Source organism: Dromiciops gliroides, chromosome 2 (assembly GCF_019393635.1).
Source record: "Dromiciops gliroides isolate mDroGli1 chromosome 2, mDroGli1.pri, whole genome shotgun sequence".
NCBI lineage: Eukaryota > Metazoa > Chordata > Mammalia > Microbiotheria > Microbiotheriidae > Dromiciops > Dromiciops gliroides.
In genome coordinates, this window is record NC_057862.1 from 1,935,926 (window position 1) to 1,963,650 (window position 27,725).

The 27,725-nt window shown below is 43.1% G+C and overlaps 1 protein-coding gene across 1 annotated transcript in view; it reads left to right on the forward strand.

The window, feature by feature from the left end:
* Positions 1-27,725, forward strand: part of STK32C (serine/threonine kinase 32C) — a 205,318-nt gene that overhangs the window by 97,093 nt on the left and 80,500 nt on the right. The window contains exon 2 of the mRNA XM_043980204.1: positions 4,061-4,116. Coding sequence (XP_043836139.1) covers positions 4,061-4,116 — 56 coding nt within the window. The remainder of the gene's footprint in view (positions 1-4,060; positions 4,117-27,725) is intronic.

The window sequence follows — 27,725 nt, forward strand, 5'->3', positions numbered from 1 at the left end:
GAGCTTTTGTACCTCCTTTTCCATTTGACTTTTCAAGCTGTTGACTTTTTTCTCATGTCTTTCCTGCATCACCCTAATTTCTCTTTCCATTTTGCCTCTACCTCTCTTTAACTTTATCTTCAAAGTCCTTTTTGAGCACCTCTATGGCCTGAGACCAATTCATATTTTTTCTTGGAAGCTTTAGATATAGGGGCCCTGATGTTGATATCTTCCTCTGAGGGTGCAGCTCAATCTTCCTTGTCGCTAAAGAAACTTTCTATGGTACTCAACTTTCTCTGTCTGCTCATCTTGCCTTTCTCTTACTTGGCTTTTAGCTCTTTAAAGTGGGGCACTGTTTCCAGGCTGCAGTATCCCAAGCTTCAGAAGTCCCAGATGGTATGATTAAAGGAAGATCAGGTTCTTCACTCACCTGGCCTCTTCCCTGGTCTGTAGATGACCCCAGACCAACTTGTTAATCAACCAGCTTTGTGTATTGTGGTTGTCAGCTCTGAGGAGCCTGTGCCCCTCCCCAACCTGGGTCACTGCTACTCAAGCCCACCTCCTGGTTCTCAGCAGGAGTGAAAAACCCAAATTTCACTTCAGCACCAGCATAGACCCCTGTAGTCTCCCCCTCTGCCAAGGGCTCAGCCCTTTCACCAGACTCTGAGCTTAGTTCTAGATGACACTGGTGTTGCAGCTGATTCAGAGGCTCTGGGGGTCTCCTTCTCTGGTGAGGACTTCCTGGGACTGGATCTGTGTCAGAGTGACTGTGAGGTTGGCCTCAACTCCTGTATTAGCACAGCAGCTCCCTCCTTCTGATCTTCCAAGTGGTTCTTGGTTAGAAGATGATTTCAGCATATTCTTCTGTGGGTTTTGCTGCTCCAGGCTTTGTCCTATGGCATTAATTGGATGTTTTTTGGAGTGATCGTGTCATGAGTTTGAGAGCTCACTGCCTTTCCTCCTTCATCTTGACAGTCTACCTTCTACACCTATCTACCTATCTAATCTGTCTACCTGCCTGCCTACCTTCCTACCTATCTCTCTCTTCCTTTCTCTCTGTCTCTCTCCCCTCTCCCTCTCTCCCTCCCTCCCTCCTTACTACCCACCCTATCTATCTATCTATCTATCTATCTATCTATCTATCTATCTATCTATCTATCTATCATCTATATATCTACCCCCCTCTCTTTCTAGTGCATGAGTATATGAATATATAAAAAAGTGTACAGACCCCAGATTAATAACTCCCTGTATATTGTTTAGGAAACTGAGGCCCTTGGCATTCAGGCTAAATTACCTATTAATGCTCATCAATTAGGGAACATGTATTTGAATTTTTACCACTGTATATCTTGGAACAAGGGCAAGTATTTTTATACATTGGCCCCTATATGAATGATAGAGCTAATAAACAATTCCCTTTCTGCAGAGATGTAGAAACTGTGTGGCTTTTGAAATTGCAAATGGTTCTCCTTGTTATGGACATCTGCCATCTTTAAAATTTTTTTTTCATCCTTTTTCTGAACTTACACACACGTACATGCACATGCACACATACATACACGCATAAACACACACAAGCACACATCCATATATACAGCAGGACACAAAACAGAGTTTTTCATAGGAGACCATGGGTCTTCATTTCATACCACTTTTTTAAAAAGTCTGTAATAAATTCTACACATGACTTTCAAAACTGTCCTGCTGGTTTGTGCTTCCTTTCAAACTTCCTTGTGTTGTCTTCTGCACATTAAAAAAGTTTCAATAGCACTCTTTTTTCTGTAACTTTCATTTTTTCCCCTATAATTTCATTTCAAAGTTCCAACTCAGCTATGGTCTTTTCAACAAAAAATCTTAAAAGTCCTCTATTCCAATAAAGATCCATTTCCCTTATGTAGGTTTATATTTGGGGGGCAGCTGAGTGGTGCAGTGGATAGTGCACTTGCCCTGTAGTCAGGAAGAGTCATCTTCCTGAGTTCAAATCTGGCCCCAGACACTTACTAGCTGTGTGACCCTGGATAAATCACTTAATTCTGTTTGTGTCAGTTTCCTTAGCTGTAAAATGAACTAGAGAAGGAAATGAAAAACCACTATAATATCTTTGTTAAGAAAACCTCAAATGGGGTCTTGAAGAATCAGTAATGTCTGATTCTTGAAGACCTCATTTGAGATTTGAGATTATTTTTGGTTCTAAGGCCATATTTTTTTGCCTTTAAAGTATTGTCTTTCCTAGCTCTCCTGTTCTTTATGATAGAAGCTGCCATGTCTTGAGTAATCTTGACTTTGGTCCTTGGTACTTGAACCCCTTTTTGGATGTACATATTAGTTTTTTCTTGATGTGGATATTCAGAATTTTTGCTATAACATTCCCAAGACCTTTCCTTTTATAATTGTTGTTGGTAATAATAATAACAATCACAATAACTAGCATTTATATATTACTTTAAGGTTTATAAGGTGTTTTATATGTATCACCCCATTTGATCTTTATATAACCCTGTGAGGTAGGTTATATAATTTTTATTGGTTTGCAGATGGGTAAATTGGGGCTGAAATCAAGTGACTTGCTAGTCAATTTCTGAGCTTGATCACAAATCTGTGTCAATATCTGAGTCAGGATTACAATTTGGGTCTTCTTGACTCCAAGTCCCATACTCTATCCACTGTACCACCTAGATGCCCCCAAACCCTTTTTATCTTGATTGCTATCTGGTTCTCATAAACTGGGCAGTGTTCATTTATGTTTTTTTTGAAACATGGTGTCTAGATTTTTTAATCATGGTTTTCAGGGAATTTAATAATTCTTAAATGATCTCTTTTTTGATCTATTTTCCAGAATATTTGTTTTCTTTATGGAACTTATATTTCCTTCTGCTTTTTCCAGTCCTTTGATTTTGTTCTAATATCTGTTTCTGTTTTATGGAGTCATTGATTTATCTTTGATCTAATCTAATTCTCAAGGATTCTGTTATTTGGGTAAGGGTGGTCAATTTCTAAGGTAATTTTCTCCTCTCAATTCTTTCCCTGTATCCTTTATTTAATTTATTATTTCTTGTTTCATTCCTTCTTAGGTGTTCACATAGGCCTTGGGTAAAATCCTTTTTTAAAATTTGGTCTCTACTTCTAGTTTGGATTTTGGAGCATCTCTATGTTTACACTATTTGTTTTTTTTTTGTGCTGGCTTATGTCTTCTTTAGTTTACTCAGCACTCCAGCCTTAGTGCCTGAACTGGGGCTTTGTGCTGGGGTCAGGCTGCTTCACTTTTGGATGGGGATATTAAGTCTGTCTGTTCTTACCTTGGCTTATGGGGGTTCCTGTGTTAACCTCCACCTCCTGGAGTTAGGGATCCTTGGCTCCTAGAGTCTAAGAACTTTGGCTCTTCCAGATCTTCTCTGGCATCTCTGGGAAGAATGCAAGGCATTTGGCCTATGGTATCTTAGTTGTAACTCTTCTATGCCCATACTTGTTGATGTTATTCCTGAGAGCTTCCATGGCCTGCCCTTCCTAGGGCTTCCTCAGGCTCTGCTCTTATTGCCTTAGTCTGGAGTCTTAGAGGTTACACACATCTCTGGTCAGTCTGTGGCTCTGTAGGGAAGTTACACTGCACTGGCCTTGTTGGTGGTTCCCTTTCCTTTTTTCTGGTGGGCTTCTGGTCAACATTTTGTATAGTTATGGAGATGTAAGAAGTCACTTACCATGGTTTCTTATTCAATTTCTTGCTCATTATTCAACCTGGTGTTATTTGAAGGTTTTTGCTGGAGTAGATATTTGGAAGATGGGTGTTCTGCTTCCATTCAGTCCAGTAACTTGGCTGGAAGTCCTGTAATTTAGTCTTGAGTTAGTCTGCTGCTGAGATAAAAACAGACTGTCAGAACTTTGGCTGGACTTATACATTTGGATAGAACATCCTTGAGCAGACCAGCCCTTTGTCAGCAAAAGTGCTCTGGGGCATAGAGTTGTTGATGGGGAAACAAAAGTAGATGGCTGGTCCAAGTATTTTAAGTCTTTAGAAAGAAGACAGTCAATATTTGGAGGGACTCTTCAAATCTGACTAAATGCCTTTGTTTTTGTTTTTTAGTGAACTTTGACCACTTCCAGATCCTCCGAGCAATTGGCAAGGGGAGTTTTGGAAAGGTAAGACATTTCCCTTGGAGTTGGGGCAGTGGGCTTCAATAGTAATAAGTCTATTCTGGGGACACCTTTTCTTTTTGTGTGTGTGTGTGTGTGTGTGGTTTTTTTTTTTGGTGAGGCAATTGGGGTTAAGTGACTTGCCCAAGGTTACACAGCTAGTAAGTGTCAAGTATCTGAGGCCGGATTTGAACTCAGGTCTTCATGATTCCAGGGCCAGTGCTCTATCCACTGCACCACCTAGCTACCCTGACACCTTTTCTTTTTAACCAGCTAAAATGCCATAGCAAAGTCCATAAGATGGTCGTGTTAGAATTGACTTTTATTGACCTCCTTCTATTCCTTTCCTATATTTCTGTGATCCCTGAAACATCACTAAAGGGTATATTTTTTTGGTACGATGGCTGAAAGAAGAACCTCTCATTATTACTGATGAATATTTCATGACTCCTCCTCCTCCCCCTTTCTGGGAGTCTAGACAAGAATGCAAATTCCCCGGGGTAGCCAAAGCCTATGATGTCTCCAATAGATTGGAGCAAGTTAAAACGGAAAAGAGTCCAGACCTGCCTATAACTGGTGGAAAAGCCAAGAGCTTCAGCATCAGGGTTTGGGTGAACAGGTTTTCTTATCCTCTCTGTCTGTCCAGCCAATTCATCAGCAGCAGCAGCAGCCAATTCTTGGAGCCAAATTACATCAGGTGGAGCAGAGCTCTCTCTATAACAAACATTGCCCTGCTCAGCAGCCACATTGAAATGAGGTCATCATTTCCCTGCGTTTGAACAAAGCTGGTAACTGGATCAATTCTGGAAGTCTGAAGCTTCAGACTAGATCCCTGTGGGTCAAGGGGAGAGGGTTGTTCCCCATGGTCAAGAGGCAGCACTTGTAGGTATGGGTGGGGGCTCAGAACTGTTTCGTGCACTGAGCTGATAGTTAAACAGCCTAGATTGGCTGCCCAGGGCACCAGGGCATGCTGCAGGTGAAAGGCAGAGACAGGCATCCTATGCTTACCTATTATCTGTTTCTTTATATAGAATGAATGATCTCTGATGATTCCCTTGGTTTCCCTGTTAGAGTTTGGGCTGGAAATTGTTTCTTGGGGTTTGTGGTTGTTCTCTCTTGGCCAAACCCACTTCCTCCTTGAGGCCTCAATGTCTACATAGTGGGCCTAATTATAGCTCAGGAAAAGGCTTAATAAGCTTCCAAGAACATTAAAAATAGGTCTGGGTAAAGTATCATGGTTGTTTCATTGTAAATTAATCCCTTCCTCATGGGGGATTTCTTTCTAGTATGCCTTTAAAATGTTCCTTGGTCGATTCAGGCAAATTTCTTAAGATCTCTGATTAGGTAGGTGACTTTGGCCCAATCTATGCTTAGACAACTAGGTGATATAGTGGATAGAGCATGGGACTTGGAGTCAGGAACACATGAGTTTGAATCCTGCCCTAGACATTGGCCAGATGTGTGACCCTGATCAAACCACTTCACCACTCCCTGCCTCAGTATCCTTTTCTGTAAAATGGGAGTAATGATGGCAACTCCCTGCTTCTTAGGGTTGTTGTGAGGACCAAATGAGTTAACACATTAAGCGCCTCCACTCTTATTGTTGTTGTTGTTATTGTTGTTAGCAATAAATAAGAATCACAATAATGCTATCGATCCAACATACAAGTTGGCATAATTAATTTTCTACCATTGCCTGGACAGTGAAATGGAGAGAAAATGAAAACCTTTTTAATAGGAACTGGACCTCATCCAAAGAAGGCTGACTCCTTTTCCATACTTGGAATCTCGGAGAGTGCCTAGAGCAGAGACCTGAAGGGCTTTGCCTAGAGTCACACAGCCAGGACGGGTCCAGGGTGGGACTTGACCCTAGCCCTTCCTGGCACTAAGGTCGGCTCTATCCTTTTCACCAAGCTGCTTTGCAAGGCTCTTTTCTGGAGCACAATGTTAATTGTTCTCATTTCATTGTATTGGAAATGATGCTGTGTTGCATCATTGAAAGATTCGAGCCAATTAGACCTCAGAAAGTCTTTCTGCAGGAATTCATTAGGAGGAAGAATCTATTTTTGTACCAAGTACTGTCAGGCTTGCATTCCCATCATCTCCCTGAGCATGAAGAGGCATAACTAGGTGGACTTGGGTGGTTTCCCACAATTCTGAGACGATGAGCAAGAGGAGAGATAGTTTGGAGGGACATGAGCCTTCTCATAGCCAGTCAAGGCTAAACCAGACTTGATGCAGTCTAGTCCCTCCACCCTGATGTTCTTCAGAAAAATAAAATACATGATGACATCTCACTATTAGTTAGCATCATGACTTGGGGACTGAGGAAGACCAAGCCAACCAGTCTGGGGAGAAGCTAAGCCAGGGAGTGCTATCTTCTACTGTGAGGCAGCACAGGATGGAGGACAGAGAGCTGGACTTGGGGCAGGAAAGACTTGGGGAAAGAATTTGATGGAGCCTCTTAGCCGTGCGTGTGGCTGGGGGAAGTCCCCCTCAACATCTATCTCTGTGCCTCAGTTTCCTCTTCTCTAAAATGGGGAAATCTATCTCATAGGATTGTTGTTGGAATGAAAGAAGATAATGCACGAACAGCAATTTGCCAAACTTGGAGTGCGATAGGAATGGCGGCTGGGATTCTTTTTGTTTAAAGGCACCTGTAGCCTGATGCTTAGAGCACATTTCTTCATAGCTAAATCAGACCTGAGGGTGAAGGCAGTGACCACACCTATCACAGCCCAGTGAGACAGAAGCTGTAGGCCCTGGTCCATGGAGACCCCGGAAGCCTGAGTGCCCCTATGTCTGGACACCATTTTGCTCAATGGAGCTGAGCTATTTAGTGGCTGTTACCCAGCACCTGGACTATTGGGCACCATTTCTTATGTGGTAAAAGCACCCACACATGTGAAAGGTGATTCTGTGGAAGGAAAACAGAACCACGAAGAGTCCTAACAGGATGGTGCACATTTGTTGCCTGGAAGATGGCAGTAGATGCCTTTGCTGGGCTTGACTGCTCATCTTCAGTGCACATTCTCAACTTCTGGTAGACATAGAGAGAGGAATGAAAATCAATGGAAAATGGATTATTAAGCACTTGCTATGTGCCAAGCACTGTGCTGAGAACTGGAGGCGGGGGGAAGGGGCGGGGGAGAAAGAATCAGACCAAATCGAAGACAGTCTTCAAAGAGCTTGCAGTTTTTAAAAAATAGAATGTAAAAATTTTCAATAGATAAGCATCCATCCTTTCTTCCTCCCACCTCCCTCCCCCATACACTTGAAGACCAAAAGGGAAACAAACTCCCTGCAACAAATATTCAGTGTCAGGCAAAACAAATGTTCCCATTGGCCATGCCCACAGGTGAGTATTTTACTCTGCATTTCTAGTCCATTGTGTCTCTGTCAGCAGGTGGATGCCATTCTGAATCATGGCTCATCATTGCATGGATTAGAATCCTTAAGTCTTTCCAAATTGTGCATTTTCACAATGTTGTTGTTTGGTTTACCTTGTTCTCCTGGTTCTGCTCCCTTTACACTGTATCAGTTCAATATGAGGTTAAGTGATGCCTATTCTCCCTGCCCTTCCCTCCTCTTAGAGACCTCTATTTCCACCCTCCAATTATGTGAGATAATAAATTCCCCACTCCTATCTCCTCACCTTTCTTCATCTTTTGCTTCGAGGCAGATAGGTAGAATAAGAGAGAGAGTGCCGGGCCTGGAGTCAGGAAGACCTGAGTCAAAATCTGACCTTGGACACGTACTAGTTGTGTGACCTGGGCAAGTCATTTCACCTCTCCTAGCTCCAGTTTCCCTATCTATAAAATAGTGGTAATAGTAGGATCCATATCACAGGGTTGATCAGGATTTTTGATCACTTTATATATGTTTACATATTTATTTGTGTCACCAACTTTAAAGTACTATCTAAATGCTAGGATTTCTTTTTTTAATGCTAGGAATTCTCATATTCTGTCTTTAAGATCATTATATCATAATATAGCCACTCCCAGACCCTCACTTTCTTTTATTCTCTCTATGATCTCTGTTGACACTGAGGTTCTCAGGGGATGCCTGTATGGTTCCCTCCTCCCCATTGGAAGGAAAGCATTTTTCCCCTATGAAGTCTTTTCTAATTGATTGCTTACAGTTAACTTGTTGGTACCATATTTGTATCTCAAAGTTTCTACTTAGTTCTGGGCTTTTCATCAAGAATCCCTGGAACTAGGGGCAGCTAGGTGGCACAGTGGATACAGCACTGGCCCTGGATTCAGGAGGACCTGAGCTGAAATCCAACCCCAGACACTCTGCACTTACTAGCTGTGTGACTCTGGGCAAGTCATTTAACCCTCATTGTTCTGCCAAAAAAAAAAAAAAAGAATGCCTGAAACTCCTCTATTTCATTGAAGTCCTCTATTAATTCCCTGTGGCCCCTTCCCATTCCCTTCCCCTCCTCCCCCAGCACAATTCAGTTTTGCTGGATGAGTCATTCATCCAAAAAAAGCCTATAACGTTTGGCTTTTGGAGTATCATTCCCTAGCTCTCTGCTTCTCTGAAGTAATGGAAGCTAAATTTTGTGTGCTCCTGACTAGGTCCTCTCAGGACCTGAACTCTTTCTCTCTGGCTGCTTACAGTCCTTGGTTCCAAGAGCTCTGTGCTGTGGCTATCTATTCCTGAAGTTTTCATTTTGCTCTTTCTTGGGGGAAATGATGCAAAATTCTTTCTGTTTTTACTTTGTCCTCTTGTTCTACAAGATCCAGGAAGGGTGTTGTTGTTGTTGTATTCTGATGACTTTTTGAAATACTATATCCAGAATCCCTTTTTTGCTCATATCTTTCAGGTTATCTTGTTGTTGCTCAGTTGTTTCACTTGTGTCCTATTCTTCGTGACATCATATAGAGTTTTCTTGGCAGAGATGCTGGAGGGGTTTGCCGTTTCATTCTGCAGCTCATTTTATAGATAAGGAAACTGAAGTAAACATGGTTAAATGACTTATTGAGAGTCACACAGCAATTAAATGTGTGAGGTCAGATTTCAATTCAGGGCTTCCTGACTCCAGGCCTGATATTTTATCCATTGTGCTACCTCACAGCCCCAGATCACCTAAATTCTTAAATTCTCTCATCTTGATCTGTTTTCCATGCCAGTTAAAAAATATGAAATACATTACATTTTCTTCTATTGTTCTCTATTTTTTGACTTTATTTTAATATTATTGTTACATGAAATCATTAACTTGTCTATTACTTGGGTAGCAAGGTGGCAGAGTGGATAGAGTGCTATGCCTGAAGTTAGAAAGAATCATCTTTCTGAGTTCAAATCTGGCCTCAGGCACTTCCTAGCTGTGTGACCCTGGGCAAGTCACTTAACTCTGTCTCAGTTTCCTCATCTGTAATATGAGCTGGAGAAGGAAATGGCCATTACCCTGGAACCTTTGCCAAGAAAATTCCAAATGGGCTCATGAAGCCTTGGACATGACTAAAAGGGCTGAACAGTAGCCACAACCAATTACTTGGAGAAGGTCCTATCCCTTTCATACTAGGCTGTAAATTGCCTAAATTGTAAATTTTCTCCACAGCCATCCCCTGTTCTTTCTTCTCCCAGTCATTTAATTTATCATTATTTTGATTCTTATTTTATTTCTTTTAGGAATTCTAGTTGATATCAGAGTCCAAACTGTATTTTTCTTTGAGGCTTTGCTTGTTTGCTTTGTTTTGGCATTGTTCTCTTCTGGGTTTGTATCTTAGACACCCTTGGTCTCCTAAAAGTTCTCTATCTCTTTTGATTCAGTCATCCTTCTAGTGATATACTTTGGGCATCCTGGGGCTACCAGCCTCAGTGGGGCCTCTAGGGGCTGAGTCTGGGATGAGCTGCGGGCATTTGGTGCTGCTGACCTGGAGGAAGAGCTGAGTCCTTCATCAGCTCAGGGTGTCCTTATGCTTCTGGGCTAACCCGGACCTCTAAGCACGGAGTCTGTGATTGTGGCCCACCTCTCTCTCCCTGGTCACATTGCAGACCACTGGCTGAATCAAACGGTCCTGTCCTCCAAATAAACACAAAGATGCCCCTCCTATCTGGTCAACCAGAGGCATTAGTCACGGTTCCTCCCTACTTCTTATAGCCCTGGCTGGAGCCAAGGAAACAAAGATTTGTGATTCTGCCCTAAACCTTTATGCCTAGCCTCCAGAAGGCAGCTTTCTGTTCATTGCTAACTAGGATATTGCCCAAGATGGCCGAGCAGACACTTTCCTGACAATATGCTAGGAGCTTTACATAAAAGGGATGGGGAAGGAGAAGCCTTTCCCTGCTCCCCACCCCTATCCCGAGTTGGATCCCAGAGTTGTGACAGAGAAGGAAGAAGAAAAGCAGCTGGGATGCTCCAGAGCTCATGGTAGACACAACCAAAGAAAGGAGTCATAAGCAGAGCCTGTGACCTCCAGTATCTCTGCAGAGATAACCAACATTTGGGCAGCAACTATGACTGATTGGAAGCCCTAGTGTGAGTCGGCAAATCGAGTAGGAATTTTGCTGACTTTGGTTCTGGAAGGACAGACCATAAACTAAAGAAATCAGATCTGTATTGGGGTAGGGGAGGTGGAGTCCTGGTGGGTATTAAACTGGCACACTCACGAGGAAGTCTGGGAACCAGGGTGAGAGGATGCCTGTTGGGGAAAATTTGGGTGAAGGTGACGGGAGGGAGAAACAGGAGCAATTTTGCCACTGGAGTCGATTGTAGGCCACCTGCACAGACAGAAGAAATAGATGAAGAGCTGGGAAATATCATGTGCCTGGTACAGAGGCACAAATAGCATCTGGACATCTGCGGGAACTCTCCCTGTGCCAGGACCAGTGGCAAACGGCCTCTCGACTTCCCTGAGCGGCAATATCCTTCACAAGGGGGAGGAAGGAGGGGAATTCTATTCTGGGTCTCACTTGCTCTAACAGGAGGGACTGGCAGCTGGACTGGGAATGATTGGAACCAGAGAAGAAATGACCCCTTCTCCCTGGAAAAGCCGGTGCCAGAGGAGAGGAGTCTGGGCATGGTCCGACAGGACCACAAGATCTGAGGGAAGAAGCTTCCAAATGGCACAAAGGAAATATAAGTAAGGTCACATGATGGGAAATGCCTCCACTCCTTCTCCAGGAGGATGCCATTTGGAGAACAAAATCAGTCGAGCCCCATGAAGAGGAAAAATAGGAATTCTCTGAAGAGACCGATGTGGATGCATCAGAAACTCTTGAACACACTTGATTTTAAGAGGCATGTATATAAGACGAATGCTAGGTCAGGGAACAGGGGATGAATTTAAGATCATGACAGTCCCATAAAAAGAATATCTTGAGATTGAGGGCTGAGAATGAGCTGAGGCTGGGAACCAAAAACCTCTGGGTTTTTAGAAATTAGATTGGGGGAAAAGGGGGATCAAAGAAGGGAGAGGTGGATGGCACAGTGACAACTGACATGACAACAGAGCAGTCAGAGCCACTCAACTGGAACTGTGCTTCTATTTTCTCTGTCAAGGAGAGTGAGCTTTGCACTAGAAAAGACAGAACAGAAATGACTAACAGGGAATTGGTGGCCAAGATAATAAGGTGATGGGCAGTAAAGGAAACCCAAAGATCCAAGCCCCTTGACCTTAACAGTTACAAAATGAGCATGCAGATGTTCTTGATAAGCCCTGCTCTCTGATATTTGAGAGGGTATGAAAAATGGGAGCGAGCACCACTAAATGGGGAAGGACTAATGATGCAATTTGTACAAAAGCAAGAGAACAGAGTCTGCAAACTGTGGGCTAATGGACAGCCAGGTGGCATAGTGGATAATATGCCTAGGTTGAAGTCAGGAAGATCTGAGTTCAAATTCAGTCTCAGAAACTTACTAGTTGGTGACCCTGGGCAAGTCACTTTAACTACTGCCTGCTCCAGTTTCTTCATCTGTAAAAGGAGGAGAGCAATAGCACCTATCTCCCAAGGATATTTTTTTTGCTGGGAAATTGGGGTTAAGTGACTTGCCCAGGGTCACACAGGTAGTAAGTGTTAAGTGTCTGAGGCTGGATTTGAACTCAGGTACTCCTGAATCCAGGGCCAGTGCTCTATCCACTGTGCCACCTAGCGGTCCCCCCAAGGTTGTTTTGAGGATCAAATGAGATCATAATTGTAAAGTGCCTAGCACAGTGCTTGGCAAATAGTAAGTGCTGTATAAATGTTAGCTATTATTATTATTCCTAGGAAAATTCTAGAACAGATAAAGAAAGAGCCAATTTATATCTAGAAAAGGAAATAGTGATTACAAAGTAATCATGGCTTGGCTCTATTAGGAACCTGACTTGCCATATTAACTTCACTTTCTATTTTTAGAAAGCAGGATTCTAAGCTAGCAGACATGGGGAACGCTGTGGTTATATAGTTTTTCTGGATTTTTAGCAAAGCTTTGGATAAATCATCTGCTACTTTCTTGTGGAGAAGAAGGAAAGCTATGGATTTGACAATAAGGTGTATAGTAGGGAATAACCTGGGCCCTGTGGCCTGAGAACCAGGTGTGGACCATTTTATCCCTTGACCTTGTTCAGTTCTCCAGTATTCTGAATGGGTTTGAGGGGATTTCATCTCTGACATTGGCTCAAATCCCCACAGATTATTTCCCTTCAACTTTAGGGGTCCAAGAAACCCCATTTAACCATTTAGTAGTGAGATTAGTTTGTCTGAAGGATTATTTACTTCAAAGGTATAGCAAGAATGAATGGACAAATATCACCCCAACACCTGGGGGGCACAATTCCCCCCATACTCTGTCTCTGGGGAAGGGAGAGGAATTGGGTTCATAGCTTAACTCAGACCCTAAATAGCACTAGTCTTGCTAAACTCTAAGCCCAAAGCTCCCATTGACTTGTGTCCTGGTACCCTGGCTTCTTAGGACTTCTCTGCTAGAGTCCTTATAGCACATGGCCTGGGATCTTGGGCCCCAAGGTCACCATGGTGCAAGCTCCCAGGTCAGGGGCTCTGCTTCCTCCTCCTAGAACTCAAAAGGACAAAGACAGACCCATTTATCAAGGCCACAGGGCCTCAGGGGAAGGGAAAGTGGCTCTTCTCTCCCTTCCCAGCTCGCTGAATGGTGCCCATGCTGGGGGTGAACAAGGCCACAACTGCTGGATGCCACGGGAAAGAGAGAGGGAGACTCTCCCAGTTTGCTGGTTTTAAAGTCTCAGAGGGTTGTGTCTACACAGCCAAAGGAAGAGGCTGCTCTTACCCTCATGGGAGATGAACCAAGAATGTCTTCTTCCAGATGCAGGGCTCCCAGGGTCCCTGATGTGGGTACTTCTGCAGTGATCTGGAGGTATGTTATAGCCCAGAGCCAAAGGCATAGTTTGATGGGTAAAGGATTGGCTGGATGAGAGGCTTCAAAGAGTACCTGTTAATGGCTCCATGTCATTGGAGGGGAGCTCTCCAGTGCAATGTAGCACAAGGAGCTATGCCTTCCCTCTGTTGCTGAACTTGTTTGTTCATCGTGGATGAAATAATCATCAAACTGGCTGATGACTCAAGCTGGGAAGGAGAGCTGACCCAGTGGAAGACCAAGGCAGGATTCAATAGGATTTTGACACACTAGAAGATAGAACAGAATATAATATGCTACATTTCAATAGAGATGAATGTCTTTGCATCCAGGTACAAAACCACCAACTTCATGAATACCACACAGAGGAGATGGTTGGAGAGCAGGTGTTCCAAGAAAGGTCTGAGGGTCTGAGCGGATAGCAGCAGCTTGGTGTGGCAGTCAAGAGCGCTGATCAGCTCTCAGGTCACATTGAGAGGCCATAGCTTCCAGAAACAGGTATAAACTAATTCCACTGCATTCCACTCATCCTGTCTCACTTGGGATCATTCTGGGCACCATGGCTTGAGAAGGACATTGATAAACTCAGGTGTACAGGTGTACAGGTGTACAGGACAGAAAGCCCAAGATGGCAAAGGGTCTGGAGACCATGTCAAATAGTCTATGAAAAGAAATGGGAATTTTAATCTAAAGAAGAAAAGACTCAGGGGTTGCATGGTAGCATCTCACAGGTGTTGGGAGCAGTTCTATTTGGCTCCAGAAGACACAATCAGGAGCTACAGGTGGAACTTAGCAAAGAGGCAAACGAGGCTGAACCTGAGCCAAATATTGTGTGACTTCAAGCAGAGGCTGATGACCACATCTGCCACGTATTACACTGGAGGTTACTTTGGGGCATGGAGAGGCAGCTGGTGTCCCAGTGAGTAGAACACTGAGCTTGGGGTCAGGAAGGTCCAGATTCAAATGGAGCTTTAGACACTAACCATGTGCCCCGGGCATCACTTACCCTTCCTTGGCCTCAAGGTTCCTCTTCTTCAAAATGAGCATAAAACAGCAACTCCTTCTCAGGATTGTCATCAAACCCTTAGCTCGGTGCCTGGCCCACAGCAGATGCTACATAAATGCTTGTTCCCTTTTCCTGTTGCATCTGTTGAGATGAATGACCACTGGCATCCCTTTGACCTCTAAATTCCTATGGCTCTGTGATTCTGTGTTTATCCGAGGTTGCTGGGGGAGGGGTGGGGAGATGTAAAACAACAAGGACAACAACAAATTACCAGCATAATAACCATGAAAAAGTTGTGATTCTGGGTGAGGCACTGCTTCTAACCTAGACTGGTTGTATAGACAAGGAGTATCAAGGATGGAAGGCACTGAGAGTGCTGTGTGAGTTTATCCTGGAGTATTTTTTCTTTTCTTTTTTTTTTGTGAGGCAATTGGTGTTAAGTGACTTGTCCAGAGTCACACAGCTAGTAAGTGTGTAAAGTGTCTGAGGCCAGATTTGAACTCAGGTCCTCCTGAATCCAGGACCAGTGCTCTATTCACTGTGCCACCCAGCTGCCCCTGGTGTATTTTTTCAAGTTCTAGACACCACATTTTTGGAGAGGCATGGGAGAACTGAAGATAAATACATCACAGAAAGTAATAGAGAGGTGCATTGTGGGTGCAAGCAGGCTGTGACTTATAAGAAAGGAGGAACTTTAAAGAAGAATGCAGGATGTCATCAGGGCAATATATAAGGAAAAGAGAACATGGGATGGTTGTGTGGTGATAAGGGATGAGACATGGAGAGCCAGAGTGTTCCCCTGGTATACAATGGCCTCCAGCACATTGAGTAGACTCCCCTGTCATGAACACATGGGACAACACAAGGGTGGTGCAAGATGGTCATCCATGGACAGGCTATGACCTGTGGAGGAAACAACTGGATGGAGATCATAGTTCCTGTGACAGTTTGAGCATTGCTAAGCTGGACAGTGTTCAGGAGAAGATACCCGGGATAGTGAGAATCCCACCCTACATTCCATATAGTTTTGGCTCTTGCCATACAGAAATCATACTAATGATTATTAACAACATCTTTAACCCATTCCTGGGTCTGTTCCTTCAAGGTCTTACTAGGCTATAGACTGGCAAGCCAGAGAAATAAAGTTGAGATGGGATGGTGAGGAAGCTCTCTATCCTTACAGACAAGAACATCTGCTAACCAGATTTTAACTTCTACAGGGACTGAGCCCTTGGAGAACTGTGCCTTGAGTAGCAGCAGGGGCTCTCACCATACCTCTGTGATATTTGTTTCCCTGGGGAGGAAAAGTCAGGTCCCTATGCCCTTGTCTTTGTCCTTCCAAAACCAAACACTGCCAAGAGAGTCACATATGATTCTCTCCCAATTAGTATATTTCACTCTCCCATAATGCAAATAACACGTTTTATGCTTGGATCTTGCCCCCAACTATTCTAGGACAACCCATCATCTGCCCAGAATGGAGCCTATTTTTGTCTTGCATCCAAGTACCCTCACAATCTGGTGTCACTTTATTTTTCTAGACTTATTTCATATCATTCTCCTCAATGCACTTTATGTCCCAGCCCAACTGAGCTCGGCTCTCTAATGCCAACACATGTATACCCATTTGAGCCTCTGTGCACACTATTCCCTATGCATGAAATGCCCTCCTTTTGACTCTTTCTGTGTTGAATTCTTATATAACTGTCAAAACTAACTCAAATGCCATCTCTTCCAGAAAGCCCCCTCCCCCATACATGTAGAAACTAAAATTATTTCTTGTAGGACTTTGTCTTCTCTTTCTACCAGATTGTGAGCTTCCTGAGGTCAGGGACCAGGTTTTATCTGAGCCCTTTATCTCCTCACAATGTCTAGCACAGGGTTCTCTGTACAGTGGGGACTTCAGCAGTTTGAAGGCTGTTTTATTGTTTGATTCTTTTTAGCAGGTGGCTCCTATGTGTGTGTGTGTGTATACATATCACTATTAGTCACTCCTATATAGGCGTATGTGTGTATATATATATATATGTGTGTGTGTGTGTATACATATCACTATTAGTCACTCCTATATAGGCGTATGTGTGTGTATATATATATATATATGTGTGTGTGTGTGTGTGTGTGTGTGTGTGTGTATACACATATGCCTATATAGGAGTGACTAATCATGGTAGTTCAAGGCATCAGAAGAGGCAACTGGGGCTGGGGAGGGATACTGTGGGTGAATCATGATTCAGGGCCCATCCATGTAGATGGACGGAGGCTTTCTCTGTCTGTGCATAATGGCATCCCTCATAGGAGACATTTCTTGAATGTAAAGCTCTTTGTAGACACAAAAGTGCTCTGTAAATGTTCATGTTGTTGCTGCTGCTACTGCTGCTGCTGCTGACAAGTGGGAGATGTCCAGACGAGGGTGGCCAGAATGGCAAGAGGACTTAAAACTATGTCATATGATGATCTATTGAAGGAATTGGGATGTTCATCCTGGAGAAGAGAAACAATAGGTGACTGTAATAATCTCATGCAAGAATTTGAAGGGTCTTATCACACTACTATTCAATATTATCACCAGTACTAGTCAATATTGTACTAGAAATGTTAGCTTTAGCAATAAGATAAGGAAAATAGGGGCAGCTGGGTGGCACAGTGGATAAAGCACCGGCCCTGGATTCAGGTGTACCTGAGTTCAGATCCAGCCTCAGACACTTAATACTTACTAGCTGTGTGACCCTGGGCAAGTCACTTAACCCCCATTGCCCTGCAAAAAAAAAAGATAAGGAAAATAAATTAGAATAGGCAAGGAGGAAACAAAACTTTCACTCTTTGCCGATGATATGATGGTATACTTAGAGAATCCTAAAGAAACAACTAAAAAACTACTTGAAACAATTCACAACTTTAGCAAAGTTGCAGGATTAAAATAAACCCACATAAATCATCAGCATTTCCATATATGACCAACCAAGTCCAGCAGCAAGAAATAGAAAGAGAAATCCCATATAAAATAACTGTAGACAATATGGGAGTTCACCTGCTAAGACACACCCAGGAACTCTATGAACACAATTATAAAACACTTTCCACACAAATAAAATCAGATCTAAACAAATGGAAAAATATAAATGGCTCATGGGTAGGCCATGCTAATATAATAAAAATTACAATTCTACCCAAATCAATTTACTTATTCAGTGACATACCAATAAAACTGCCAAAAAAAGTATTTCATAGAGCTAGAAAAAACAATAACAAAAGTCATCTGGAAGAACAAAAGGTCAAGAATATCAAGGGAATCAATGAAAAAAAGACAAAGGAAGGTGGCCTCATTGTACCAGATCTAAAACTATATTATAAAGCAGCAATCATCAAAACTATTTGATACTGGCTAAGAAATAGAGAGGAGGATCAGTGGCACACAAATTGCAACAGTAAATGAATATAGCAATCTCCTGTTTGATAAACCCAAATACTCTAGCCTCCAGGATAAGAACTTACTATTTGACAAAAACTGCTGGGAATAATGGAGAATAATATGGCCGAAACTAGGCATAGACCAACACCATACATCAAAGTAAAGCCAAAATGTGTACAAGATCTAGACATAAAGGGTGATACCATAGCTAAATTAGAAAAGGAAAGAATAGTTTATTTGTCAGAACTGTGGAGAGAGGAAGAATTTATGACCAAAGGTGAGATAGAGAACATTATGAAATGCAGAGTGGATCATTTTGACTGTATTAAATTAAAAAGGTTTTGCACAAACAAAACCAATGGAAACAAGATGAGAAGGAAAGCAAAAAGCTGGGAAGCAATTTTTACAGCAAGTGTCTCTGGTAAAGGCCTCATATCCAAAATAAAGAGAACTGAATCAAATATATAAGAATACAAGTCATTCCCCAATTGAGAAATGGTCAAAGGATATGAACAGGCAATTTTCAGATGATGAAATTAAAATTATCTGCAGCCATATGAAAACATGTTCTCAATCACTATTGATTAGAGAAATGCAAATTAAAATTACTTTGGGGTACCACCTCACACCTATCCAATTGGGTAATATGACAAAAAAGGAGAATGATAAATGTTGGAGAAGATGTGGGAAAATTGGAAGTTTATGCACTATTGGTGGAGCTGTGAACTGATCCAACCATTCTGGAGAGCAATTTGGAACTATACCCAAAAGGCTTTAAAACTTTGGATACGCTTTGACCCAGGAATACCACTACTAGATCTATATCCCAAAGAGATTATGGACAAGGGAAAAGGACCCACATGTACAAAAATTTTTATAGCTGCTCTTTTTGTGGTAGCAAAGAATTGGAAATTGAGGGGATGCCCATCAATTGGGGAATGGCTGAGGAAGTTGTTATACATGAATGTAATGGAACACTATTGTGCTGTAAGGAATGATAAGCAGATGGATTTCAGAAAAACCTGGAAAGACTTACATGAATTGATGCTGAGTGAAATGAGCAGAACCAAGAGAACATTGGACACAATATCAACAACATTTTGTGATGATCAACTATGATGGACTTGGCTCTTCTCAGCAATGCAATGATCCAAAACAATGCCAAAAGACATGGTGGAAAATGCTCTCCACATTCAGAAAAATAACTATGGAATCTGAATGCAGACTAGAACATACTATTTTCACTTTTGTTGTTGCTTTTTTGTTCTTGTTCTTGTTTATTTTTACTTGCATTTTCCCCTTTTGTTCTGATTACACGATTGTAATGTATAACCTATATCAAATTGCTTACTGGCTTCAGGAGGGGGGAGGGAAGGGAGAGTGGGAGAAAAATTTGTAACTCAAAAAAATCTTTACAAGTAATCAAGAAAAACCAAGTATATAAATAATTTGAAGGGTCATCACACAGAAGAGGGATTAACTTTACTCTTATGGATTCCAGAGTACAGGACTAGGAGAAATGGGTGAATGATGCAGGGAGGTGTGCCGAGGAGATTTGGCTGAGGAAAGCCATGTCAATAGAAGGAAGACTTTCAAAAAAGAATTAGAACTGTCCATCTATGCTGCTGGCTGCCTCCAAAGGTTGTGAGCTTCTAGTCACTTATTTGGAAGGTGCTTAGATTAAGATTAACTTCATAATAAGGTTCTAAAACTCAAATTGAAGAAAGTGATGGACACTGAGTCAAAATAGAAGCATTGTTCATGGGAGAGAGTGACTTTAGAGAAGGACTTCTTAACTTTTTTTTTGGCAGGCTAGAGAAGTTTATAGACCTCTCTTTAGAATTAAAAGCATAACTGAAGAAAAAGCTAAAATCCAGTTAGAGATGAATGAGAATAAAGATGGATTTTCCCAAGTTCATGGACCTTCTTAAATCTATGCCTGGACTACCCTAAGAATCACTGCTTTAAAGAAAATTGTATATGTTTCCTTTTAGTCCCAGTCCCAGACATCTCATCCTTGTTTCTAATTCAACTATATTATTTAGCTGAAGTCATTTTTCAGGTGATGAGGACCTCTGAACTTTGTAGACCAGTGTCAGACAAGGGACATGCAGTCCATTACTAGGGCTCACACTACACTGGCAGAGCCTCCAAGTGTCTGGGTCAGCTATACCCATGCCTCTTCAATTTTAACTACAATAGGGATCTCTAATGAAATTAAAGTTATCAAAAGGAGCAGTTTGGATACCCTTGAAACACTTCCAGGAGAGTTTTATAGTTGGCAAAGTTTGCCCACTCTGTCACTAACATTTGAACAGCCTAAACTTTGGCTCAAAAAAGGAAACCTGACTATGAAATGGGAAGGGAAAGAACCCAGGACCTCTCCATGGTTCTGACCTTAAGCTTTCAGTTTGTAGTGCATGCTTCATACTTAAAGAGGACCAATGACATCGTGATGTTGGGGTCAAGGTACAGTGTCCCCAACTGTGGCTGATCAGTCCAATACAAGTTTGGAAGGCTCTACCACAGGTCAGGTGCAAATAATCCGTTTCAACGTTTGGGATGTAGATGTCTATAGATTTGTGCATCTTATTTTTCCTTTGTGCCAATGAGATTCTGCTTTCCTCATGGAGCACAATGCTTTCATTGATATGGGGACACTAAGCTGGGGGGTCCTGTGTCAGTGTCTCCCATGTCTCACAATCAATACTGAAGATCTTCAGAGAGACCTTGAAAGTGTACATTTTTAATTATTCTGACCTCCATGTGAGTGCTTGCCTTGTAATGCCAAGTCAGGTAATCCTGGACTCCATTCTGATCTCTAATTAGGTGGTATAAGTCTCAACTCACCCTTGTGCCCCACCCCCATCATCCTCTATAGTGCTCTAGAACAGTAGGTAATTAATGAATCTTTCTTGTTGTATTATTTTGTAGTGTATGAAACGTATAATAACCTGAAGATTTTCCTGGCTAGGAATTAGTTCTAAGAGATAGATCCCTATGATATTTTGGTGAGTTTTTATGTGGAAAACATTGTATTCCTTGTGATAATGAAAGCAATCTCATATTTCTCTCATTGCAAAAAATAAAAAGGTTTTCTCCCCCTGAATTTATGTTTAAATCTCATTCATTGGGGCAGCTAGATGGCGCAGTGGATAGAGCACCGGCCCTGGAGTCAGGAGTACCTGAGTTCAAATCCGGCCTCAGACACTTAACACTTACTAGCTGTGTGACCCTGGGCAAGTCACTTAACCCCAATTGCCTCACTAAAAAAAAAACACTCATTCATTGCAATTTTCACCCATCACTATGGCTTATGCTCTTTAGGGTACAAAGGAAACAAGTTTAATCTCTCTTCCAAATAATAAATACTGAAAGAATATCATACATTCACTGGGTTTTAATCTCTTTGGGCTAAACATTTCTAGTTGCATCAATTAATCTTTATATGGTATGGTTCAGAAATAGATATCCAGGAAAAAAAGATGAATTCTGGAAAATGTATTTGAGTAAAAGTCTAGGGTTGTGATGCTACTTGGGGTTTCTGGATTCTGTTTAAAGTTCAGTTTGACCTGAATTAGAGAGTAAGATCTGGAAAAAAGGAAATTTCAATGACTTTGTTTCCTCAGTGTCCTGAAAAGCTAAAAAAAGATGAGCAAAGATAGAAACATAAGATAGGATCGCATCAAGAGTTGGCAAATTGGTTATCAACAACATCATGGAAATAGTTTAACTGTATTTCCAATCTAATAGCATTCCTGTTTAACTAATGGCTATTGGTAACAAATGCAAATCATAATTTTGAGCTTGGTAAAGTGACAAATTATAATTTGTTTCAATCTTTGACACTCTCTCTCTCTCTCTCTCTTTTGTGGAGCAATGAGAGTTAAGTGACTTGCCCAGGGTCACATAGCTAGTAAGTGTCAAGTGTCTGAGGTCAGATTTGAACTCAGGTCCTCCTGAATTCTCAGCCAGCACTTTATCCACTGCGCCACCTAGCTGCCCCCTCAATTTTTGATTCTCAAAAATGATTATTGAATTTTAAAAAGTCACTTTCTTGTAATAAGTGACAGAACAGCATAGTGTATTGTATAGTATATATTCATATTTTTGAACCTAAAAACACCCCACCAAGTGAGCATTCCAGATGATTGGCCTGCTTTGAGAGCATGAATGCAAAGTTCTCTGTATCTCATTGCTCTCTGTCTCTGCCTCTGTCTCTGTCTCCCTCCCTTCCTCCTCCTCCTCCTCCTTTTTTTTCTTCTTCTCTCCCTCTTTGTCTCTGTCTTTGTTTCTCTCCCTCTCTCTATTTCCCACGCCCATTTCCCCTTCTCTTTTTCTTTCTATCTCTCTGTTAATTTGTATTTCTTCTCCCAAATTCTTCCTTTTAGCTCAGAAATTTCGTGATATCAGAATCTTAAGGTATGATTCATTGACTGGTTATATAGGAACCATCTTTGGGAGATCCCAAGATGGGTATATAGACGATCAGAGCTGTGTGGAAACTTTAACTCAACTGGTCCAACCCTCTCAGATTACAGAGGAAAAATTGTTAGTTGAAAAGGACTAAGAAATGCTATGGCTCAGTAAAATGACTCCTTTGGGGTCATTTTGCCCCCCTCCTCATTCTCTGAGCCCACAAACTGTTAATCCTTGCAGAGGATGAAATGTGAGCTTCTGACAAGGTCAATGCTGACCACAATGCCTTCTGGGTAATGTGGGATCTGGCCTGTTTTTAATACAGGAAATTAAATTTTCCCCAAATGAACAGATTGTCAGTATAATCAAAAGTGTCAGTGATGTTAACCCAGGCACATGAACCCTTTCCTCCACTGGCTCATTATAACTGGAGCAATGCCTGGGCTGAATTTAATTACTTAGTTTCTGAGGAAGCCTGTGGACACAATCCCACAGTCCATGGGGATATGTCACAATTCTGCACTGTGCTTTCTTCTGTGGGCATAGGACCCTCTGTGAGAGCACTGACTGAATGCAAAGGGCTTCCAAGTAGAAGTCAGCCGGACACTGGTGGCCATCACTCCCGATCCCCAGATTTTCCATTTACTGATAGCATTATTGGTCATTGTGCCCTGATTTCTAGTCATGGCTCTTTCATGAACAACAGTGAGCTAAGCTCTGGAGGAAGTCAGGTGGTGCCAAGGGCTCTGTCCTAAACCAGAGTGCTGGGTTTTCTTGCTAATGCACCCAAGACCACATTTTTGCTGAATGACAAAGCATATCGCCTCCTAAGAGCAGGGACATGAAGATCTGGCTGATCATGCTTCCTGTCATACCAGAAAAGTCCTCCTCCTGTTCATGATCTCCCGGGACAAGTTTGCTAAAGGTTCTTTGGTCTTGAACCCTGAAGTGCACCCATTGGTGCTCCAAACCTCATGCCAACTGCATGCATCCCATTGTTCTCATGAGGTCATTTGCTCCCTCAGTGTATCTTACACGCTGTCTATAGACCTGACCCATCCTCAGCTGCAGGCTGGACTCTTGGATTAACTTTCTGGAGCTCCCTTTGGAAAGTTGACCGGAGTCATGCCAGCCATAAATAAGAAGGCTGTGGAGCTCCTAGGGTCTATGTTTTCCCAAACTTGCCCCTCCTCTGAAATCCCCTTTACCTGCCCCTGACACCAGCATGATAACTGTGGGTAAGAAGTATACAGATGATAAATCTCAAGACCACCTCTGGGGGCTGTGTCCAGCTCTAGGTCTCATAGGAAGGAAAAAGAAATAAACTGGAGAGACTCTAGCTGGGGAATCAGGACTGTGAAAGACCTTTGGTCCATGTGGCATGAGAAATGGTTGAAGGAACTGGGGTTTATTACCCTGGAGGAAGTTTGTGTATCTTCCTCCTCACACCAGCCAGCCATGTCTTATAACAAGGAATAAAAAGAGGAAAAAATAGTTGACCAAAATTCACCAACATCTCATTCAACGCATTATATGCAGTGCTCCATCCCCATAGTCCCCCATTTCTGGAAAGAAGGACAGGAGATGCTTCTACTTTGAGGACAAATCTGGTCACTAGAATTTCCCAGCATTCACTTTCACATATTTGGAATTGATGCTCTTTTTGATTGTACTATTTTCTTGGCTCTCCTTCCTTCATTTGACATCAGTTCACATAAGTCTTCTCCTATTTCTCTTTATTCACCATCTTCATGTCTTACAGAACAATAATATTTCATGACTTTGATGGAACACAATTTGTTGAGCTTCAGTAATGTCTGCCTAAAATATTCGAATCCTTAAAAGAAGTCTTACTGTATCTCAAAAACTTCAAGAAATATTGACTGCTTTGGGGATGGGACAGGGAGCTTAGGGACCCTTCTCCTGATACCTATAAAGATTTAGATATTCCCATTGCTTCAATGCAAGTGCCACAGCCAGGAAATTGTCACCGGTGTCTTGTCATGGTAGATACTGGTTCCTCACCTCCTTTCCTAGCTCCCTATCCCCTCCATCTCTTCCTGCTCCTTTACCTTATTTCCCCTTTTCCTTCCACATACTCCTCTCCTCCACAAACTATAGTGTCATCTCTGTTACCCCAACAAATTTCGATGTAGTTCTGTCATGGAGAGGTGAATGAGCTGCTTGAGTTTAGGTTACTGAGATTCTAGAACATGGAGTATGAGAGTAGGAGGGGAGCCTAGAAATCATTTATCCCAAGCCCTTATTGTACAGAGGCTGCAATAAGCCCATCTCTTCCCAATTCCTTGAAGCCTGTAGCTTTGGCTGACTATCCCAGTACAAGGCTAATCCATGAACTGGATACCCAATGGCATGCCTGGAATGGCGGGCCAACCTTTCCATGAGAGGCAAGTGTTCATGCCCTGAGGTCATGAGATTGTGGGTGTGAGTGTATGTAGGCGGAGTGAAGAGGAGCAGGGGTAGAATGTCCTCTTCCCTCTTGGGAGCCCCAGCAAACCAAAGAGAGGGGAGAATTGAAGACTGACCAGGTAGAGCTTTGAAATCAGCTGCTCAACCTGGACCTGCTGGTTGGATGCCCCCCCCCCCACCCCGCCAGGCCTAAATGAGATGACATCTCCAAGTTTCTTTGAGCCAATGCAGTTAAGGTCTTTACTGGAAATAATTCAGTCAAGAGATTCTCAGTATCTGTCCTTATATTTTATTGTTTTTTTAATGTCCTTTAGCAGTTTCTGGCTCTCAAGGTAGACATCCATGAGGTTGACCTTGGCTGATAAGATTTGCTGTTCAACTCCTCCACTGAATGAGTAAAAGTTGATGCCCAGTGACCAAATGGGACGGAGGCGCTACTAGCCCTACCTTCAATGCCTTAGCATTTGAGTGGGTCAGTTACCATCTTAGCAGTGGAGTCATGCCTTCTCTGAGGCCACATTGCAGCTCATCTGTGTCTTCTCATCCTGTGCTGTTCTTGTCCATGTTGGTCCTCCAGAAAGGATGTGCCCGTAGTGCTAAAAGATGCCATCATGCCTTTTCAATAACTCTGCAGTCTGTCAGTCTATCCCTGTGTCTTCTTGGGACCCTCCTCCCTCAGCTGCTGTCCATATGTGTCTTAGCTGTACTTTATGTGCCTGTGACCATCCTTCAGCAGTCACATGCCTGCCTTGCATCTGACTTCTGCAATGCTTGTGGTGTTCTGTGATTCACAAGCACCCAGCATCTCTGGGAGATAACTGGGGCCAAAGGTGTGTGTCCCATCTCTCCTCTCCTCTCCTCTCCTGGAGGTGAGCAGCTCCTGCCTCACAACCTTTGTCCTTCATTGTCCAGCAAAGTTTCTACTTTGGTTCCCAGGCTTGCACCCCAATACCTTTGCAGGACTGAAAGTGGCCCTATCATCAGCAGGGCAGACTTCCTCCTTTAATGTCAGCTCTGTGGTAGGACTGGCCTGGGGAGCAGCCTGGCTTTGAACCTGCCAATGGGGTTTCACATCAAGGAGGTCAGAGTCTTATGGGGGCTCCTAGACTAGATGGTAGGGGAACCACAGGCCAAAGCTCTAAGCTGAATAATTTAAGAGAACATGAATTAGAAAGGTGTTGGGGAAATAGATGGAGGAGGCAGCAGAGAAGTTGTGAGCAAATGAATTTAGCATGTTTGGGACCAGAAAGGAGAGCAGAGACTGGTCTAGTTCAGTGCCATCATCTTGCAGGTCACAACAAATGTTTATGAAGTGTCCTCTGTGCATGGAGCACCGTGTGGGAAACTTCTGCCTTCCCTTTTTCCAAAGTTGTTGTTGCTGTCCTTGATGTCCAAAGCTGTCTGAACATGGTGTGTGTGTGTGTGTGTGTGTGTGTGTGTGTGTGTGTGTGTGTGTGTTGAGGTGGGGGTAGGGATCAATGTGTTGGGACAACTTAGGTGAGACTTAAAGATGTGGCCCATCTGCTGATTGGCAGAGCTCTGGGGATCCAAGTGAGGCTGACTGTCCCAATTATAGGACTGCAGGATTGACGAGGCCATCAGTGGGCACACTGCTCTCCATCACATGCCCAACAAGTGATCACTCAGCCTTCTCAAAGACCTTCACTGAGGGGAGGATGCCAATATCCTCTGAGGCAGCCCCTCCCATTTTGGGAAGGAAAGAAAGATTGAAGGAAGGAAGCGTTTCTGTAGCACCTGCTATGTGCTGGGCTGGTGCTAAGCACTTTACAGAGATTCTTATTGGATCCTCCCAACAATCCAGGGAGGGAGCTACGGTTATCACACCCATTTTACAATGGGGGAAATGGAGGCAGGCAGAAGTTAAGTGACTTGCCCTGGGTCACCAGTGGAGTGTCTGAGGCTGGATTTGGACTCTTGTGACTCCAAGGTCAGTGTCCTACCCATCCCCGCCTTGGGATCCACGGTCTAGAAGGGAGAGAATTCTCATTGTCAGGATGATTGTCCCATATCAAGCTTCACTATCCTACCCACTCCACCTAGTTCTGTCTTCTGATGCCAAAGAGAGCAAGTGTGATCTCTGCCTTGCATGAGGGTCCTTTGGCTAATGAAAGACAGTCCTCACATCTTCCTTGAGACTTCCCTTCTCTAGCCAAACAGCTGCTGTTCTTCAGTCAAACCCCATGAGATGCAGCCTCCAGGTCCTTCTCCAGCCTGGTCTCCACCCTTGGGATCCTGCCCAGGCTGATCAATGTCCTTCCATAACTGTGATCTCCAGGAGTGAACAGCATATGGCATAGAGAGTCTGCTCAGGCATGGGCCAGCCACACCATCGCTTCCTTGTTCCTGGAAACTGTGCTCTCTGGAGAGACAATGTTCTCTAATGAACAGAGACAGCCTTTAGGCAGGAAAGCCTGGGCTTGACTCATTTTCTGACCCTTGGTAGCTCTACCTAAGCAAGTCACTTAAGCTGTCTTTGCACGGGGTAACTCTCTAGAGTTCTAAGTCATGGGCTGCCCATCTACAAAGATAGAAGGAAGTTCTATGCTAGGAGGGCCCCAGACAGATGAAATCGCAGGTTCACCCATAGTGCTGGGCACACAGAAGGGGCATGCACCCTCCAGCTGGCCCCCATTGTTGCCATTTTCCCCTCCTGGGTCTCCCCACCCTTTCTCTGTCTCCTAATCCACCCTTCAGGCCACTTCCAGAGCTGTCTTCCTTACACGCACATCCTCAGCTTAGAACTCTTCAGGGGCTCTATCCTGACATTCAAAGCCCCTGGCACTTCTTTCTCCAATAGTCAGCCTTTTGCCATTCACACATCCTCCACTCTGGCCAGATGGGGCTGATGGTGTTTTCCATGGACTTTCTCATCACCAGGCTTTTCCTGATGCCTTCCCTGTGCCTGGGGCTCCTTCTTCAAATTCTTTCCTTGATTGTATTTTTGCCCATACCCCAAATCCTTCCTGCTAGGCCCTTCCCTGCAGAGAGCTTGCCCCAGA